Source organism: Arvicanthis niloticus, chromosome 2, assembly GCF_011762505.2.
Source record: "Arvicanthis niloticus isolate mArvNil1 chromosome 2, mArvNil1.pat.X, whole genome shotgun sequence".
Classification (NCBI taxonomy): Eukaryota; Metazoa; Chordata; class Mammalia; order Rodentia; family Muridae; genus Arvicanthis; species Arvicanthis niloticus.
In genome coordinates, this window is record NC_047659.1 from 91,382,728 (window position 1) to 91,400,867 (window position 18,140).

An 18,140-nucleotide genomic window follows, 5' to 3' on the forward strand; every position below is an offset into this window, starting at 1 on the left:
GTGAACCACCCTATGAACCAAACCTCTACAATACCAGCTATCATTCTTAACCACCGAGCCATCTCTCTCTCTAGTCCTTATTGAGCATTCACTTATGAAAATTCTCATCAAACACTGATTTTATCAGCTTGAGTATTATGAATGATGAATGTTTATTGACTGATGAGATATACAAGAAGAAACAAAACCACAGGGATTCCTCGATAGCTATCTGTATTCCCTCTGCCTCACATTTACTCTTTAGTTCCCTTTGGGTTTTTTGTGTGGTTTGTTTGTTTGTTTGTTCCCTCAGCTTTTTTTCTACTTGGTTTTCTTTCTGGAATTCACTTTTTGTTTTTAATTATCACACACAGATACACAAATTACTTGACAGGCACTAGTTACAGAGTTATGGAAGTCAAAATTACGGGCTGCTTCGTATTGGAAGAATGTTTTTATTTGTTTGTTTTTATTTTTCAATTCTAGTGATTAAACCTAAGACCCTGTGCATACCAGGCAAGCACTTCACTGCTGAGCTACAGCCCAACTCAACTGGAACACAATCCGTATACTAGAAAGTTACTCTTGTAAAGAGTAGCTCCATGTCTGATTTATCTCACAGTTCTAGAATCAGTGCCACTACCCAATTTCAGAACACTCTCATCACTCCAAAAAGAAGCTGTATACTCATGAACAATCTCTCTTCGTTGCTTTTGCACATGAGAATCCAGCTGTCCCAGCATCACTGTTGAGGAACCTAGTCTTTTTCCATTGAACTGTCATTGGTATCAAATATCAGTTGATCATAAATACGAAGGCTTATTTTGGGGCTCTCAGGTCTGTCCATTGATCTGTCTATCCTGCTAGTGCCACACTGCTTCATCATTTTCAGTGGTTACATAATAAATTTTAAATCAGAAAATGTGAGCCCTCCAAACTGTTCAGAGCTGTCTTCTGTAATTCTGAGTTCCTAAGAATGATAGAGTTAGCCTGTCAATTACTACCTCAAACAAACAATAAGAAAACAAAGATATTAATGGAAATTATTTTGAATTTGACAACCAACTCAGGTACACTGGTTAGGCATGGTGGCATACTCCTATAATTCCAGAACTCCAGAAGCAGAAGTAGGAACATACCACAAGTTTGAGGATATCCTGGGCTATATAGTGGGTCCAGGCCACCAAGTAATAAACATTGAGACAGAAAGCAGTTCAGGAACACTGCCATCTTAATATGGCCTCCAATCCACAAATGCTGAGTGGTTTTCCATTTAGTTCCTCCTTAATTTCTTTCAGTGATACCTCTAGTTTTCCAGGGAGAAGTCTTGCATTTGTTTTTGTTGGGCTTACTCCAAGCTGTCAATACTTCATCCTTTTTGTATGCTATCATAAACAGGTTAGTTTGCTTAATGTCGCTTTGAGACTGTTCATTTCAAGTTTATACAAATGCAATAGATTTCTGTCTTTTGTCAAGATTCTTTAAATACAAAAGACCATGTGATCTGCAAATAGTTTCACTCTTTTCCAATCTGGACACAGCTTGTGTCTTTTCCTGCTTTACTGCCCTCCTCTCTGCCCCTTTAAAGCCTACCTAGTTTCTTTGTTTCAGTTCTGGGGATTGAATCTAGGACTTCACACAAGCCAGGTAAGTAAGTACCACCACTGAGCTATCCCCCACCCAGTCTACATAGTTTCTGAAGTCACTTCTTTTCTCAACAGAATAAATTTTCTTGAGGAAATATGCCAAAGTACAGGAGGAAAAGAGGAAGTAGAACTCTTAAGAGCAAAGTTGCAGTTTGTAGTTTGAATAGATTTCTGGGGAGCCTCCCATGCTTTACAGTGGAATGATTTTCCTTTATAGCAGCTGGGCCCAGTGATTTTTTTTTTTTTCTGGAGGAACCTCTGAAATCAATTTTTAAATAAATTTATTTTTAAGTGTGTGTGTGTGCGTGTGTGTGTGTGTGTGTGTGTGTGTGTACACACACATATGTAAATGCAGGTACCCATGAAGTCCAGAAGAGGGCACTAGATTCCCTGGGGTTGGTGTCATAGATAGTTGTGAGCCACCTGACATGTGTATTGGGAACCAAACTCCAAAAGCCTTCTGGACATTTGGGTCTTTGGAAGAACAGAAAGTGCTCTTAACTGCTGAACTAACCCATGAGTCTTTTTTCTTTTCAAGCTTAGACATAAGTCCAACACCTGCCCTTCCTCAGCTATTAAAATCAAAGATGATATAGTAACTTTTACTAGTGCCAATCTCTTCTCCTTCTCTGGACAATTTTTCCTTGCCGGTCAGAGGTACACTATTTAACAGTTCTTACTATATATCCTGTCTTCTGAGAAATAAAATAACCAGACAATAGAGCTGTCAGCTGTTTTACCATTACCCTAAAGAGACTTTGACAAATATCTCTACCATATCTGAAGCCTCCTCTGGCCTTTCAATGCTACAATCTCTAGGTGATTCTACCCATCTGTTCTTTCTATTTAACTTCAACCTCACTCTTTTTTATTTACCCTCTTCCTGGCACTTGGCCCCTCCTGGTGATCATCTGCACAGGAGTGAGCATATTTTCTCGATACTCCAGGCTCTTTCAGGCATCGCACCTAGGAGACCTTTCCAACAAAACAAAGAATACACTTAGCCGCCTCAGTTCTGATGAATGTCCTGGCCCCTGTGCGGATAATGTGACTTCCATTTTCTCCAAAGCAAGAGAGAAAAATAAAGCGTTTAGGAGTAACACATATAATCAAAGGTTATGTTGAATGGCTCACAATGAAGAGGAATGTTTCCCTCCATGATTCTGTAGCTCCTGTGTTAGTCAGATGGAAAAGAATAAGTGACTTTACAGAGAAGCCCCTTCCCCAAGTGTGTGAACATGTAGTGCTCAAAGCTAGAAGCAAAGCACCCAGGTCCCTAGCCAGGACCTAACTAAAGCAAGGTCCAAGAAGGCCAGCTGTCATGGCCACCTCCTTTGTTTTCCTCTCTAAGTGCCAAGTCTCCAGGAAAGCTGTCCTGTGCTTCTTTCCTCTCAGAGACCAGTCACTGCCTCCACTGCTCTCTAAAATCAATTTCAGATGCCACACGAGCAGCTTCATCCAGCCTCCTGTCCACAGTGATCTTCTTCTAATCCCAAAGTCCACTCTGGGCCCTTGTGGAGTAACAAAGCCATTTGGCCCAAGCTCCCAGCTAAGGTGATTCCTCCCTGGGTTGCAGTGCCTACTGAGGAGTTCCAGCTCTAAAAAGGGCTTAGTTAAGAGGTATAGCCATGAGTCAAATCTCAGGACCTGTCTTTTAACCCTCTGCCACAAAGCTTCTAAACACAGAAGCAGAGAAGAATAAGAATATAACAAAATAATATGAGGTGGGGAAAGAGGATTGATACACCTTCCTGTGAATTGCATTGTACTCTCCTACCTCAGGCCTGTTTACAAGTCAGGCTACAGACAGAACACACTGTCTTTAGGCTAGGTTGGTATAGGATCAAGGAAAGGCTCCCTAATTATGCATAGGTACGGGGAGGCCCATGGCAGATACACAGGAGGAAATGGGGGGACTGCCATGTACCTGCCGCCAGTACATTTTAGCAGTTATACTCTTTTTTTTTTTTTTTTTTTTTTTTTTGGTTTTTTCGAGACAGGGTTTCTCTGTGTAGCCCTGCCTGTCCTGGAACTCACTCTGTAGACCAGGCTAGCCTCGAACTCAGAAATCCGCCTGCCTCTGCCTCCCAAGTGCTGGGATTAAAGGCGTGCACCACCACCGCCCGGCAACAGTTATACTCTTATTACTTAAAGTTCTCTCCTCACTCCTGTGATACTATCCCAATAATTCACAACTGCTACTACCAAGACCTTAATGTACTGTTTGCCATTTGTTTTGTTTTTGTTTCTTAGGTTTTGTTGCTGTTCTTATTGCTGTTGTTTTGTTGAAGACAGGGTCTTTTGTTGTCTAGTCCAGGTTATCCTAGATTGCCTTATGTAGCTCAGGCTGGCCTGGAAAGCACAATCCCCATGACCCAGCTTCCCCAATCCTGGGATTGCAGGCAAGCACCATCACAATTAGTCCTTTGCCATCTTTCAAGGAGCCAGCTAATATATATCTAATATATCTAGGTTCATTTCTGAGGCAACATATTCAACACTGTTTTCAGCTTATTAAAAAGCACCAAATGAAACAATTTCAACACTATTTTCCCCCCTCTCTTCCTTCACATTTCAACCCACAGTGTATTTCCTTTGTTGAATTCACTCACAGTGTATCTACAGGGTTGGATTTAACATATTTCTTGTAGTAACAACTTTTCTATCTTTTGGAACTCTTTAGGTCACAGGAGGGGAAAAAGGAGGTCATACTTAACAGAATGTCATGTACCCAAGACTTACACAGTTTTCTGAACACCTGTTGAACATCAAATGAAGAGTGTTCTAATTCCAAAACTCTGGATCCAAATCTTAAATGTTCAGTCACTTTGCTTGTCTGACAGGGGTGTGAACACAGAAAAACAAATCTTCCCAAATATAGGAAAATAGACATCTTAATTTAAAAAGCAGCCCATTTCATTGTAAATTATTTCTCATCGAGTTACTTCAGAGGAAGCTATGTGATTGGAACTGCTGGGCAAGCCGGTTAATTGCTTCCGGAGACAGAGTGACCGCGACAAATATTTTCAGTTTGTCAAGGGTGAAGAAATGGAAACTAGCAAACAGTAACCTGACACTCCCCTTCATTCCACAGGCTGGTGAGGCAGCTACACTGTAGGCTAACTTCCTATAGACCATAAAGCTGAATGATAGCAGCCGCTGTGGCAGAACGTGGCACGTAAGGGCATGGCAATACTCTCACTGTGGCATTCACTCATTCGTTCATTCATTCATTCCTTATCACTGTGCTGGAAGGTTACCTCTCCTTCTAGGATCCGCATACCTTCATTATCACTTTCAGCTCTAGGCTGCACTAATGATGAGCCTTGTCCTCTCTCTCTTTCCTGTACTCCCAGGTCAGGGTGACAGGCTCGAGGAAGGCCTTGACAACATCAAGGAAGGGGCTCGCAATTCGCTGAGGGTCCGGACTCAGGGGAGCCTTGCGCAATGGGAACCAGTTGGGGCCGGGGGAAGCGAAGGGCCACCAAGCTTAGAATGTAACCTGAGGGCAGGCCGTGCCCTAGCGGAGGGGTAGCGAGCTGACGAGGCACGTTACCTGATGAAGGTGGTCTTGCCCGTGCTGTACTGGCCCACCAGCAGGATCATGGGCTTGTTTTCGAAGTCAGCGTCCTCCAGTGCTGGCGAGTGGAACTCATGGAAGCGGTACGCCTCCTCCAGCGGCAGCACCTTGCGCTGATAGAGAGAGCGCAGGCCGCCCGTCACCGTCTGCACCGCGTCCATGCCACCTGAGCGCTCGCGCCCGCCAGCCTGCCGCCCCATCCAGCTGAACATGCTGCCGCCCGACAACTTGCCGCCGCCGCGCTTCAGTCAGAACCCCAGAACCCACGTCGCTCTCTCTCTGCGCCTGGGTAGCTCTCGCCGCCGCCCGCTCCCGGACCCGCCCTCTGCCACAACGACCAATCATCAGCCGCTGCGTCACGGGCGCGCGCTCATTATTCAGAAGCGTTCTCAGGGTCCTTCCTCATTGGGCGTTTGCCAGCTACTGGGGTGGAGGCTCTAGCCAATGGAAAGGCGTGTCTTGAATTATTGATGACGGCATCGGTCTAGAGGGCTGGGCATGGAGAGGGTGTAGTTCAGCCGGGGTGACATAGGCGCATCTACCCAGGTACATCCTTCTAGCCAGGTGGCGTTGGCTTCCGGGCAAGTCTGAGCTGGCAAGAATGAACCACCGGAGGCCGTCTCATCCCAAGCCTTTGGACGTGGATACTGAGGACGGAAAGCTCAGAAAGTTGACAAACAGGTTCCTTTTCCCGGGGCAGGTTATTGCCCAGTTTATTTTATTCAGGGTCACCGATATAATTGGCAAAAATTGAGTGAGAGAAAATGAACTTAAATCTATTTGCGTGAACAGTTTCTCCTGCCTCCACTCGATTCTGGATCAATTAAAGGCCTCTTTCTCCTAGATGCTGGTAGAAATAATTGACCATCACCTTTTTATCCTAAGCGAGAACTGGTGTTAGTGCATTTTCAGTGCATGGTCAGTGAGGCCAGCTGCATAGGAGTAACCCAAGAGACTTGTTAAAATACAGATCTCTAGTTCTCGCTACAAACCTACCAAATAAAATGTTGAAAGATGCAGCTCAACAAATGCCTGCAGATGATTCTTGTGTGCATAAAGTTTGGAGAAAGATCGTGTATGAGTTACTTTTTGAACTTGGTGGAAATGCAGAGCTGATTCAGCAAGTAGTTGTAAAATTGCATTTTAAAGATCGCTCAGGTGTTGCCAGTGCAGTAAGGGTGTTTATGATAGCTTTGTTCATCACTAAAACTTGGAAACAACCAAGATGGCCTTCAGTAGGAGAATGAATAAACTATGCATATCCAGACAAAAAGCTGCTGTCGCTAGGAGGTAAATTTATTAGTGAGGTTTCTGGATACAAAAACCAGCTATATCTACATGCTGGCAACAACAATTGGACATTCAAGTAGAAAATCTGCATGCCTTGGAATAGCACCAAAACAAAGAAATGTTTAGAATTAAATCTAAATCAAATGTACCAGATCTATATGCTGAGAATATATTTCTAAGAGAAATGGAGACCTAAATATACTGCCTATACCGTGTTCATGGACCAGAGGATTCAACATTAAGATACAAAATTTCTCCCAATTCACTCAATGCAATCCTCAGCAGGTTTTTGTTTTAGTCAAAATTAACAAAATGATTCTCAATTTCACGTGGTAGGTGTGAAGTTCCCAGAATAAATAAAATATAATAAAAAGGGAACTCATATTACCTAATTGGGTGGTATTAATGCAAAAAAATATCTAATAAATATAAACTAATGACATTTCAGCAACAGGCAACCAGTTTTTGTAAGTTTATCTTGACTGAAGACATCATGTTTTAGTTTGTGTGAGTACACTCCATGACGTTCACACAATGCCTAACAATGCATTTCTCAGAACACATCATTATTGTGATGAACAAGCATACTGATGGAACGGAGTCCAGAAAGAGGCCTGCCTACACATACATGGCCAACTGATTTTTGACAAAATAGATAATTTAGTGGATAATTCAAAATGTGTTTGTTTTTCATTTTGGAGCAGAGTCTCATGCAGCCAAGCTGGCCTCAAACTCACTAGATACCTGAGAATGACCCTGAACTCCTCTGCATTCTTCTGCCTCCATCTCCAAGTGCTGGGATTACAGGTAGATAGTACCAAGACTGGCTAGGCAAATTTTTTTTTTTTTTTTTTTTTTTTTTTTTTTTTTTTTTTTTTGGTTTTTCGAGACAGGGTTTCTCTGTGTAGCCCTGGCTGTCCTGGAACTCACTCTGTAGACCAGGCTGGCCTTGAACTCAGAAATCCACCTGCCTCTGCCTCCCAAGTGCTGGGATTAAAGGCGTGTGCCACCACTGCCTGGCTTAGGCAAATCTTTTATGTAAGCAGTTTAGAATGTTAGACATGTAGCATGCATGAAGCAGTGAGTACTATCTGCACTACCAACAACAACAAACATGACCCACATATAGTTCTAGAACAATAGGATATCTGTATGAATTACAGATGGTTGTAAGCCACCCAGTGGGGGCTGGGAATTAAACCCAGGTCCTCTGCAAGAGTAACCAATGCTCTTAACTATGGAACCATCTCTCTAGACTCCCAAATTATGTGCTTTCAATGCATGCAGTTGATTCTTTAATGAGTTGTGAAAATTGGATGCATTTTTTGAGTCAGGAATTTCACTTTGAAGAAACTATGTTGGGGTTATTTACCCAGAGGAATAATGAATATAGAACTTTATCTGAGAATATGGTTATTATTATTTAGAATACTGTAAAGCCACAATTTGCTGTCTCCCCACAAATTTAAACAAATGGTGTTTTCTTATGCTGTTACTGAACATTGTGTCATATAAGAATGTTAATGACCTGAAAAAATTAGATTAGTTTGGATTTGGATTGTAGCTCACAGTGGGGGAGTGTTTGCTGAGCATGTGTGAAGCTCTGGGCTTCATGACCACCTGGGCTATATGACACTCTGGCTTTAAAAAAAAAATAAAATAAAACCATCAGGGACTGGAAAGATGGCTCAGTGATTAAGAGCACTGACTCTTCTTGCTCAGGATCCTGGTTTGTTTGGTTCCCAGCACTCATATGGTGGCTCATAAGCATCTGTAACTGCAGTTCCTGGGGATTTGATGCCCTCTTCTGGCTTCAATGGGCACTGCATGTATGTGGTTTATTGAAATACACACAGTATAACACCCATACACATAAAAAATATATTTTTAAATGGATAAAATAGATTAGAGAAGCAAATGCACATACAATTATAGAAGACAGTATGGTAGTTCCTCAGAAAAATACGAGTAGAATTACTATGTGATCTGGAAATTCCAGCAAGTGTGTGTGTGTGTTTGTGTGTGTGTATAATTACTTATAATATATAATTAATATAATATAAATATACATTCAAAGGAATGTAAAGCAGGGTCTCAAGGAGGCATTTGCACATCCATAATTACAGATGCATTATTTACATGTCAAGAGGCAAAAGCAACTTGAATGTTCATCTATGTGTATGTGGTGCGCACAGTGCGGTAGTCGTTGTTATTTAGCCTGCAAAGTAAGGCAATCCTGCCACGGGTGCAGCACGGGTGAATCTTTGAAGATATCCCATGATGAGGAAGCCAGCCACAGAGAGGTGACTACAGTAGGATGCCCCTTTCTTGGGACTTTCTAAAGTAGTCAGGTTCATAGAAACAGGAAGTTGAGTTACAGTGGTGGTTACCAGAAGTTTCGGGGAGGAAGAAACAGGGCATTGTTCAATGGGTATAGAGTTTCCATTTTGCTAGCTGGAAAAGCTACAGAGAGCTGTTGCACAATAATGTGAAATGCTCACACTTGCTGAGCTATGTGTGTACTTAGAAATGGCTAAGATGATGAATTTTGTGTTGTATGGTGTTGTGTCGTGTTTTGTTTTTGAGCCAGGGTCTTTCTTAAAATTAAATTAGTTTAATTTTATACGTATGGGTGGTTTTGTCTTATATTTGTGCATCACATGCAAAGAGGCCAGAAGAGGGTGTCCAGCCCCTCCTAGAACTGGAGATACAGATGAATGTGAGCCACCATTGGGTGTTGGTGTTGGGAATTGAACCTTGTCCTCTGGAATATGACCAGTGCTCCTAACTACTGAGCCATGTCTTTAGCCATTTATAGTGTTTGTTTGTTTTTTTAGCTGCAACTTTTGTTTTTTAAGTGGATTTTCATGATTTTGTTTAAAAATTTTTAAAATACCCAAGAAAAAATAGAAGTAATACTCCCAGAGTGTGGGAAAAGATAACCTTAGTTTTCTCTCTATGGGCTTTAGAATTTTTCAAACTTTACAGAACAATCACTTTCTTGTTTTACAAGCAGGAAAGAAAAGTAAGGAAGACAAATGAGTCGCCTTTAGGCCTTCAAAAGGGAGAGGAAGTCCTGCCTGCCTCATCCCCACCCCCACCCCGGAGGCCTGCCTTTCCCTCCTGCCTTCTGCTTCCTGCAGCTGCTCAGTCAAAAGCATTCTTGCTCTTGCTAAGTCCCTGACTTAGAGGAGGGGTGACTAGTCACCATCTCACATCCATTTATAAATGGTGGTACTCCTCTAGTTTGCTTTATCCCCAATAAATAGTTCCAATTCCACTTAACTTTTCATTTGAAGCCAACTTTTATTTTTTACAAGCTACTCCTATGACTTGCAGTTCTATAGCGAGTGTCATTACATGCCCAGAAATTTGCTGTGCAATATAATCCTGGCAAAAAAAATAAAATAAAATAAAATAAAAAATTAAAAAAATATATATATAAATATATATATATATACCCTTATAAGATTTACAATTCTCTTTTACTGTGTGGAAGTTTTAACATAATTCTTTGAAGAAATAATTATACAGTTTTGTTAGCATAATAATCCTTGTATAAAATTATGCCTTTTTTTGGAGAGCTGGCTTGAGATGTTGTGGGTACTGGAGAGATGCCCTCCTCCCCCCTCACCTCTTGGTACATGAAGCAGGTGGGTGAGCTGGCCCCAAGGTCATAAGAATGGGAGAGCTGAAGCACTCTGGGGAGCCCGCCCTGCACCTAGCCTGGGCAGCCCAGTAGAGCTGGCCCCTGTGGCATAAGCACAGGTATACAAGAGCCAAGAGCAGGAAAGCTGGCCCCGCCCCTTGCCTGCTGGGGCACTGGGTGAGCTAGCCAGGGCAGTGCTGGAGCTGACTCTGGTGGTTTGGGATGCAGGAGAGCTGGCCGGCTGACCAACTCAGCTACCACACAGGCCCAGATCCAGAAATTTGAGTTGGCCCACCCCAACATCTACCCCATCGATGAACTGCTGGAGTACATGAAGAGACTGGTCCTGCAGATCCAGAACTTCAGGATCTCCAAGACACAGGGCAACAGGCTGTCCAAGAGGAGTCCCAGTGAGGATCCAGAATTGATGGTATAGCAAAAGCCAGAGGCCTCAAACTAGACCTCATTGTCAATACAATGAGTCATTGTGAGTCATTGCAATGGACATTTGCAAGTAAAAAAGTGTGACAAAAGGATATACTTCCTGACCCTGTGACACAAAGCAGCTTCTACCATATGGTTTGAGTTGGGGGGGGGGGGTGTTTGGTCCTTCTTTCCTTCGTTCTTTCTTCCTTGCAAGGGTGGAGGGTGAATACAAAGGGACGGGGAGATAGGGGAGATGCGTGGTATTGGGGTTCATGACATGAAATTTACAAAGAATCAATAAAAAGTTAAGAAAAATCACGCCTTTCGTTTTACCTTGTATATGTGGGATATCATGTGTACATGTTCATGTGGGTGCATGTGCACACATATGTATGTGTGCACACAGGCCAGAAGTTGATGTCAGGTGTTCTCTTCCTCTATCGTCTTCCACCTTAGTTTTTGAGGCAAGGTCTTTCACTGAACCTGGACCCACTGATGCAGCTAGGCTGGCTGGTGCACCCCCAACACCACACTGAAATTATAATCGTGCGCTGAAGCATCTGGCTTTTATGTGGATGCTCAGGGTCCAGCCTCAGGTCCCTATGCTTGCACAGTGGTTCCTTACTTACTGAGTTACGTCTCCAGCCTCTCTTCTGACATTTTCCCACCGTACATCACAGATGTGGATCACATTCATCCTCTACGCCCTCTGTCTCTCCTCTTCTCTCAGCTGGACTCTTTACCCAAACACTCCTTACTCTGTCTTCGTATTTCCTTTTAAATCTAGATTCTGGATATGAGAGATAGTGTAATATTTGTCAAAGTCTGGTTAGGTTCTATAGTTGTTGTTGTTGTTGTTATGGTTCTTCAAGACAGGGTTTCTCTGTGTAGCTCTCCTAGAACTCACTCTATAGACTAGGCTGACCTCAAACACACAGAGATCCGCCTGCCTCTGCCTCCCAAGTGCCGGGACTAAAGACATGCACCATTGTCACTTAGCTATAGCATTATTCTTATGGAAGGGTTTTGCCCTTAGTCCTTGGTCACGGATTTGTCTTGGGCTATGCTCAGTGACTGGCTGTAGACACCCATCAAGTGCAGCAGCACCTTACACTGCAGACTGGCTTAGAGGCCTGTGAGGAGGGAGCCTGTTTTTCCACATCACTGAGGTCGCTTGAGATATAGCTAGTAGGACATGGATGTTGGGATGTCCAGTAGGTCCTTCAGGGAAGACTTCTTTAGCAAGATGACTCTGACCTTGTACTTGGGCACATTGCTATCTAGATAAAAACTATATGTTTCAAGCTCCCTGCAGGCAAGTGTGGTTATAAGACTAAAATCTGGTCAGAGTTATGTGAGCCCAAGGCATCCAGGAAGTCTCCTTAACAGGAAGAAAACTTGATTTTTAAATTTTTTAGTTTTTTGAGACAAAGGTATCTCTGTGTATTCCTGGCTGTCCTGGAACTCACTCTGTAGACCAGGCTGGCCTCAAACCCAGGTATCCACCTGCCTCTGCCTCCCGAGTGCTGGGATTAAAGGTGTGTGCCACCACTGCCCGGCACAATTCTCCTTTCTTTTCTGGTCGGGAATAATGGTGTACTGCTAGAGTTTCAGGGCTCACTCTGGACATCTAGGCCAAGAACTGTACAGGGGACGGCAAAGCAAAGAGCCATCAGAAGCAGGCCCCTCACACTCTGGAGAGACCTTAGACTGCACCCCTGTGGACTTGATTAGACCCACCACTTTCCAAAGACAAAAATGCAATTCCTAACTAAAAGCTTGTTGCCAGAAGCAGACCATGCTACACTTAGACCTGGAACATGATGTCTGCTTAGTAGATGAGGTCAAAGGTCCTGTTCAAATGTTACAGGCTAGGATTTAAAACCTTGACACATGGTTTTTGACATGCCTCTTATTTGGAGGTGAGTTGAGTCTGGTCTACCTTGTGAGTGGAGCCATCGTTTAAAAAAATAAATGAAAAAAAAAAAAAAGAAGCCATGAATCTGAAAGAGAGCAAAGAGGGCCCTATAAGGGGCAGGGATTGGAGGGAGGAAATGGAAGGGAGAGTTGACATCACTGTATTATAATCTCAAAAAAGAAAAAACCTGTGTGTGTGTGTGTGTGTGTGTGTGTGTGTGTGTGTGTGTGTGAGTGAGAGAGAGAGAGAGAGAGAGAGAGAGAGAGAGAGAGAGAGAGAGAGAGGTAGAGGTGTGCACATAGGTGCATGGGGCCAGGGCATGCTTGTGGAGATCAGAGGACAACTTTGCAGAGTCAGCTCTCTCTCTGTCTTCACCTTTAGGTAGATTCTAGAGATTGAATTTAGGTGGTCAGGGCTTGTGTGACAAGCACTTTACCCACTGAACCATCTCATTGGCCCAAGGATCCATCTTGAAGTGCATTCTGCCTTCTTTTTAGACACAAGCTATTGTGTTTCCCAGAGCTAAACAAGTTGCTTGTGCCAGGTTCTCACACATAGAGTGGAGAGGAGCTCTCCTTCATCTGCCTGATCCTTGATCCAACAGACTCTGACACTAATCACACAGTGGTTATTTTATGTCCTTATACTCAGAGACATAGATAGCTGGAAAAGGCTGGGTGTGGTGGCACATGCCCATAATCACAGTATGTGGGAGCCCAAGGTAGAAGAACTGTTATGGGTTTAAGAGCAACCTGGGCTACATTGTAAATTCTAGGCTATAATCTATAATCTAGGCTGTAATCTCTAAGATTACAAAGTTAGAGACTGTCTGGAAAATCAGAACAGCTGGAACAGCTGGTAATTCTTGCTCTTTAGATAAAAAGTTTAGTTCCAAAAAAAGAGAAGTTTATATGAAGACAGTCTAGATCTGATTTTTATAACTTCACAGACCAAAACTCCCAAGGCCCCTTTATCATCCCTACTCCCAGAATATAGGCATACTAGGTGGAGCTCAGTTGGTGATGGTAGGCCAAAGGGCAATCCTGAGGATGGCAGATAAAGCTGAAAGAGGCCTAGAACTCTGAGAAACAAAGAATTTTAGCTTTGTTTGAGTGACTTAATTTTAGATCTTTAGGTTCTAATAGTAAAAACCTTGCTAGCAGATACAGACTTACAAAGCTTAGAACAAGGGAGAGTTGTCTGAGCTGGTACTAGAATGTTAAGTTGTTGAAGAAGAAGCAAGTCCTGGGTATAACTGAAACTGCTAAGAAGAGAATGGGTATGCAGTAGGGGGAAGGGCAGAGATACAGGACCTCAGAGAATATCAGCACCTAGGAGACTGAGGGTGGAGTAGCCGAAGGGGCTCCGTCTTCCTGGGTAGAAACCAGGAAGGAAGGTATCACTAGCTTGGCCTCTTTGCTCTTGCCTTTTGCAGGAGCTATATCCTTGTGTACAGAGGCTGTGGGGATCAGTTTCCATGTAGACCTCCCATAATGGAGGGTGGGGGCAGTCCTGGAGCTTAGTCACTAGTTGGCCCCCTCTGTGTCTCAGTACCTGCAATAATAACATGTCCCAAATTATCTGCAAGTTGAACAGGTTAACAAGAAAGCTGTGGGCAGCAAAGGGTTCAGAGAGCAGAGATAGGTGCTGACAATAGTCAGGTACTAGAGCCCAGGAGGGCTGAGGGCACATAACTCAGCAACTGTGCAGAGCAAAATCTTTCCCTAACCCTGACTCTAACACTAACACTAACATGAACCCTGGTTTCCCCACAACTGAGGTAGGATAGGAGGAAAGGGAAAATTTTGGAGACTTGAGATAGGAGAGTCAGCCTCCACCCAAGCCTCAAGTTGAAGCCTCTAATCAGCAACAGTATGAGAATTCCAACACAGTTAACAAGAGCTTAAGGCCTTTCTCACTCCCCAGCCACAAACCTGCAATTTTCTAGGAATCTTACCAGAAATTCTGTTTGCAAAGAAAAGAAACATACTCAAATGCTTGTTCAACCCTGATGTCTTCTGGGTTTTGTGTTTCCTCTTAAAAGAAAAAAAAAAAAAAAAGAAAAAGAAAAAAAAAAGAACCATGTTAGTGTGCACGCATGTGCTCATGAGTTTGTGTATAGGTGTGCATGTGCCACAACGCACACTTCCACACCATCATGTGGGTTCTGCGATTGAACTTAGTGGCCAGGCTTGTATGGGTTAGTTTTGTTTTGCTTTGTTTTGTTTTACTTAAGGTTACCTATTGAGTCATCTTGCTGGGCTGGTTTCTGTTTTTACCTTATCAGATTATAATTTTATCCACTGCATCTCTGAGTGCATGAGTGCACTCCACCTCATGTTTCAGCTCTCTTATCAAAAGAAGGTGAGGAGGGAGAAGGAAAAAGAACTCAACAGCCCTTAGAGATGGAACTTGAGAGCAAATAAATGTACATTCGGCTGCTAAGACATGAATTTTTGAGTCTCCCTTGAGAAGCCCATGCCCACTCACACATTGTATTCCCCCTGCTTCACCTTAGAAGAGCACACTCCCTCTTAGATGTGTCTCTCTTTTTTCTTTTTCTTTCAGGCTCCCCTCTCTCTACTATTTAAGCCTATATTAAAATCTCCCTAATAAAAATGCCAACTGTGCTTCACAATTTCAGGTTGTCCTAAAATTCTTTCTGTGTTGAAGCTAGGAATCCCAATTTGACCTTAACCAGTGTCCATAAAGCTTAGGGAACTCCTCAGGATGCTGAGAGTGACAGCGCAGCTCTGTCTCACTACTGACACAACCAAAATCTAAGCTCCTGGGAAGCAAATGCGTTTGCAACCTGCTGTGCCCGAAAGAAGTATGTCGTAGTGGTCCTTGCTGCTGATGCAAGCTGTCTTTAGCTTCCTTCGGTTCTTCCTGTCAAGCACAAGGACTAGAAGCAGCTCAATCTGCCTCAGGTAGCTAGCTGATGACAACTTTATAAAAACAGGGAGTCCTCACTACAAGTAGTGACCACTCTTGCAGCTGTCAATAAAGTTCCCTGAAGAGGCATGTGTGGACCAGGGCTCCTCTACCCCTACTAGCTACCTGAGAGAAGAAAGACCAGAGGAGTGAATTGTGGGGCTAGGGGCAGAAGCAAGAGTGAGAAGCAGGGATGGGGGTCAGGAGTGCTTTGTGGCATAAGAAATGAAAACAGATGAACCAACATTCACCTTCATAACCACTTTATTCTGTGTTCAAAAAGCACAGTGAATGTTCTTATAAACTTTATATGCTATGGCAAGTCCAAGGCATGGCTGCCCCCACCTTGCAAAATGTAGGTTCTGTTCTGGCTCTCTTTGACAATTCAGAGCCTGTTCCTTGCATAGGGGAGGCAAAAGCAATGACAGCCTGCTATTCCAGTGGAGAGCTAGAGGAGGTGATGGACATCCAACTCACATCAGCAACACCTGAGTAGGGACCAGTTTTGCAGGCTCAGAAGCCCAGCTTATTAATGGCTGCTCAAAGGAGTCTGTGGATTCATGCTCCCCAAGCTGGTAGGCGAGTGTGATAAATCCACCCTTCCCCAATGTTACCTACATAGGAGTCAACCCCTCTCACCAGGTGTGACTGACAGGTAAGGCTGGAGAAGAGGCACTGGTCTTTTCATAGTATGGGTTCCTGTCAGTGTGGCTGGGTCTGGGTTTATAACCGGGCCCAATGCACTTTGAATAGCAATGATGGAAACAGGATCCCATTTGAAACAAAAAAACTGTTGGGTAACATTCATCTCTCAGGACTGTGAGATTCAGGACTGTGGAGGGATCATGTGGCTCAGAAAGAGGGCCTTGTCCTCCAGGCATGTTGGGCTCCACAAGGCCTCATCCCTAACCGCCCTTTTACCTGCTCACTACAGGGGTCCCCTTCTATCCTTTAGTGAAGCCTGGAGTCTGGGTGTCTGGGTGTTCAGGGCTTCTCCAGAGATTCTCCTCCCAAGCTGAGATCTTTATCAGAATCCTAACTCGCCATTCTGAGGTCATCCTTTCTAACCTTATTCTCTGAATCACTGTTTAAGAACTTAGATAAATTGGCCATGGTGTTTGTGTGATAAATAAGAGGAATCATACTTATAAATAAATAGCCCAATCTGCAAGCCAGAGAGACGCCAAAGGATGTTAATGGCACTGCACAGAGTCATGTACCCGGTGCCGCTTGTCCACAGTCAACACAGGCGTCCCTGGATGGCATCCTGGATCCTCACTCTGTGAGCTTCTACTGTGTTGTCAGCAGTGCCTGGTTTCACCGAAGCTGAGGGCTTAGATCTGGTTCTGGTCAGGCTCGCATGCACACCAGCCCAGGGCTCTGGTAGCTGAAGAGGCACTAGTGACATGGGTTGGTCACCTGTTTGGCTTTGCAGTGGCAGAGACCAGGCTTTCTACTAATATTCTCTTCATCATAGTAAAAAATAAAAATAAATCACAAAATATCGTTGACAACAAAAATTCCATGGATGCAATTACTTTAAATTTACAAAGCATTTTCTAGAGAAACTTTAAGCAGTTCTTGATCTTTCTGGACATTTCTCTAGGCTGGCCATTGAAGAAAAGGAAGGGTGGGTAGGCTCAGGGGACCTTTGCCTCCAGCTTTAAAGATGAGGTCTTTCGGGAACTAGCCACTCTCTGTACCCACATATTCACATTCTATACTCGAGACTGTGTGGGAGTCTGTGACCATGGTACCTTCCTTGCCAGAAAGTGGAGAGAAACTCAAGGGGTATAAAACCCAATAGACTCTTCTTTTTTCTCTTGCCTTTGCTCATTTGTAACATTTTTCTAGAAAGCCCAGGCCGAGCTGCTGTACCCCTAGCCAGAGAGCAGGGCCATCTGTGTGTGAGGTCTGCTTTGAGGGGCGATGCTTCTGACAATAGAAGCAGACAGAAGATGAGTAGGATTCCCCCAGGCCTAGGAGGGACACTGGCTTCTCGTGCGTTTCTTCTCCATTGCTAGTCTTACGGCCTGCATGAGCTTGTCTTTGTTATTGAGGATGTTATACTCTGAGAGCTTCACCAGCTTGTCGTAGGCGGCCTCTGTGTACGTCAGCTCTTTGGTGGCATAGGGAGACTTTGGTCCATAGATGTTCAGCTGGCCCAGTTCCAGCTCCTCAGGACTTCGCTCTACACCTTGGGGTAGGAGGATTTGCTATAGACACTTATGGTAGATTGCAAGGACTTGTTTGCACATAGACACACTTGCATGCATGCACTCTCACATGTGTGTGTGCGCACATCTGCATGTGTGTGCGCACACACAGACATAGACACACACAGACATACATACACAGACATATACACATAGACACACAGACAGACACAGACAGACAGACAGACAGACAGACAGACACACACACACACACACACACACACACACATACACACGCATATGCACACATGTAAACACTAAATTCCTCCAGGCAGAGACACAGCTCATCCATTTCAAGATTCCACATAGCTGGGTATCAACAAACGGTCAAATGAGTGACAGAGCAGAGGCCATGTTGCCAATTCATGGAAAAAGATGGAAGGAAGGAACCTTTCTCTCTCTCTCTCTCTCTCTCTCTCTCTCTCTCTCTCTCTCTCTCTCTCTCTCTCGGCTCAGACTAGAGCTAAGCCAGGTGTTCCAACCAGGAGATTTCATCTGTGTC

General features: G+C 43.8%; 2 protein-coding genes across 3 annotated transcripts in view; both read right to left on the reverse strand.

The window, feature by feature from the left end:
- The window catches only part of Ehd4 (EH domain containing 4), a 65,266-nt gene extending 59,726 nt beyond the window's left edge, over window positions 1-5,540 (reverse strand). Inside the window, exon 1 of the mRNA XM_034494856.2 lies at window positions 5,182-5,540. Coding sequence (XP_034350747.1) covers window positions 5,182-5,417 — 236 coding nt within the window. The 5' untranslated portion in view covers window positions 5,418-5,540. The remainder of the gene's footprint in view (window positions 1-5,181) is intronic.
- A 10,131-nt stretch (window positions 5,541-15,671) lies between these two features.
- Window positions 15,672-18,140, reverse strand: part of Pla2g4e (phospholipase A2 group IVE) — a 64,683-nt gene continuing 62,214 nt past the window's right edge. The window contains exon 20 of one of the 2 annotated variants that reach the window (XM_034494854.2): window positions 15,672-17,619. In XM_034494854.2, coding sequence (XP_034350745.1) covers window positions 17,402-17,619 — 218 coding nt within the window. In that variant the 3' untranslated portion in view covers window positions 15,672-17,401. The remainder of the gene's footprint in view (window positions 17,620-18,140) is intronic. The other variant, XM_076929543.1, reaches the window with a different exon arrangement.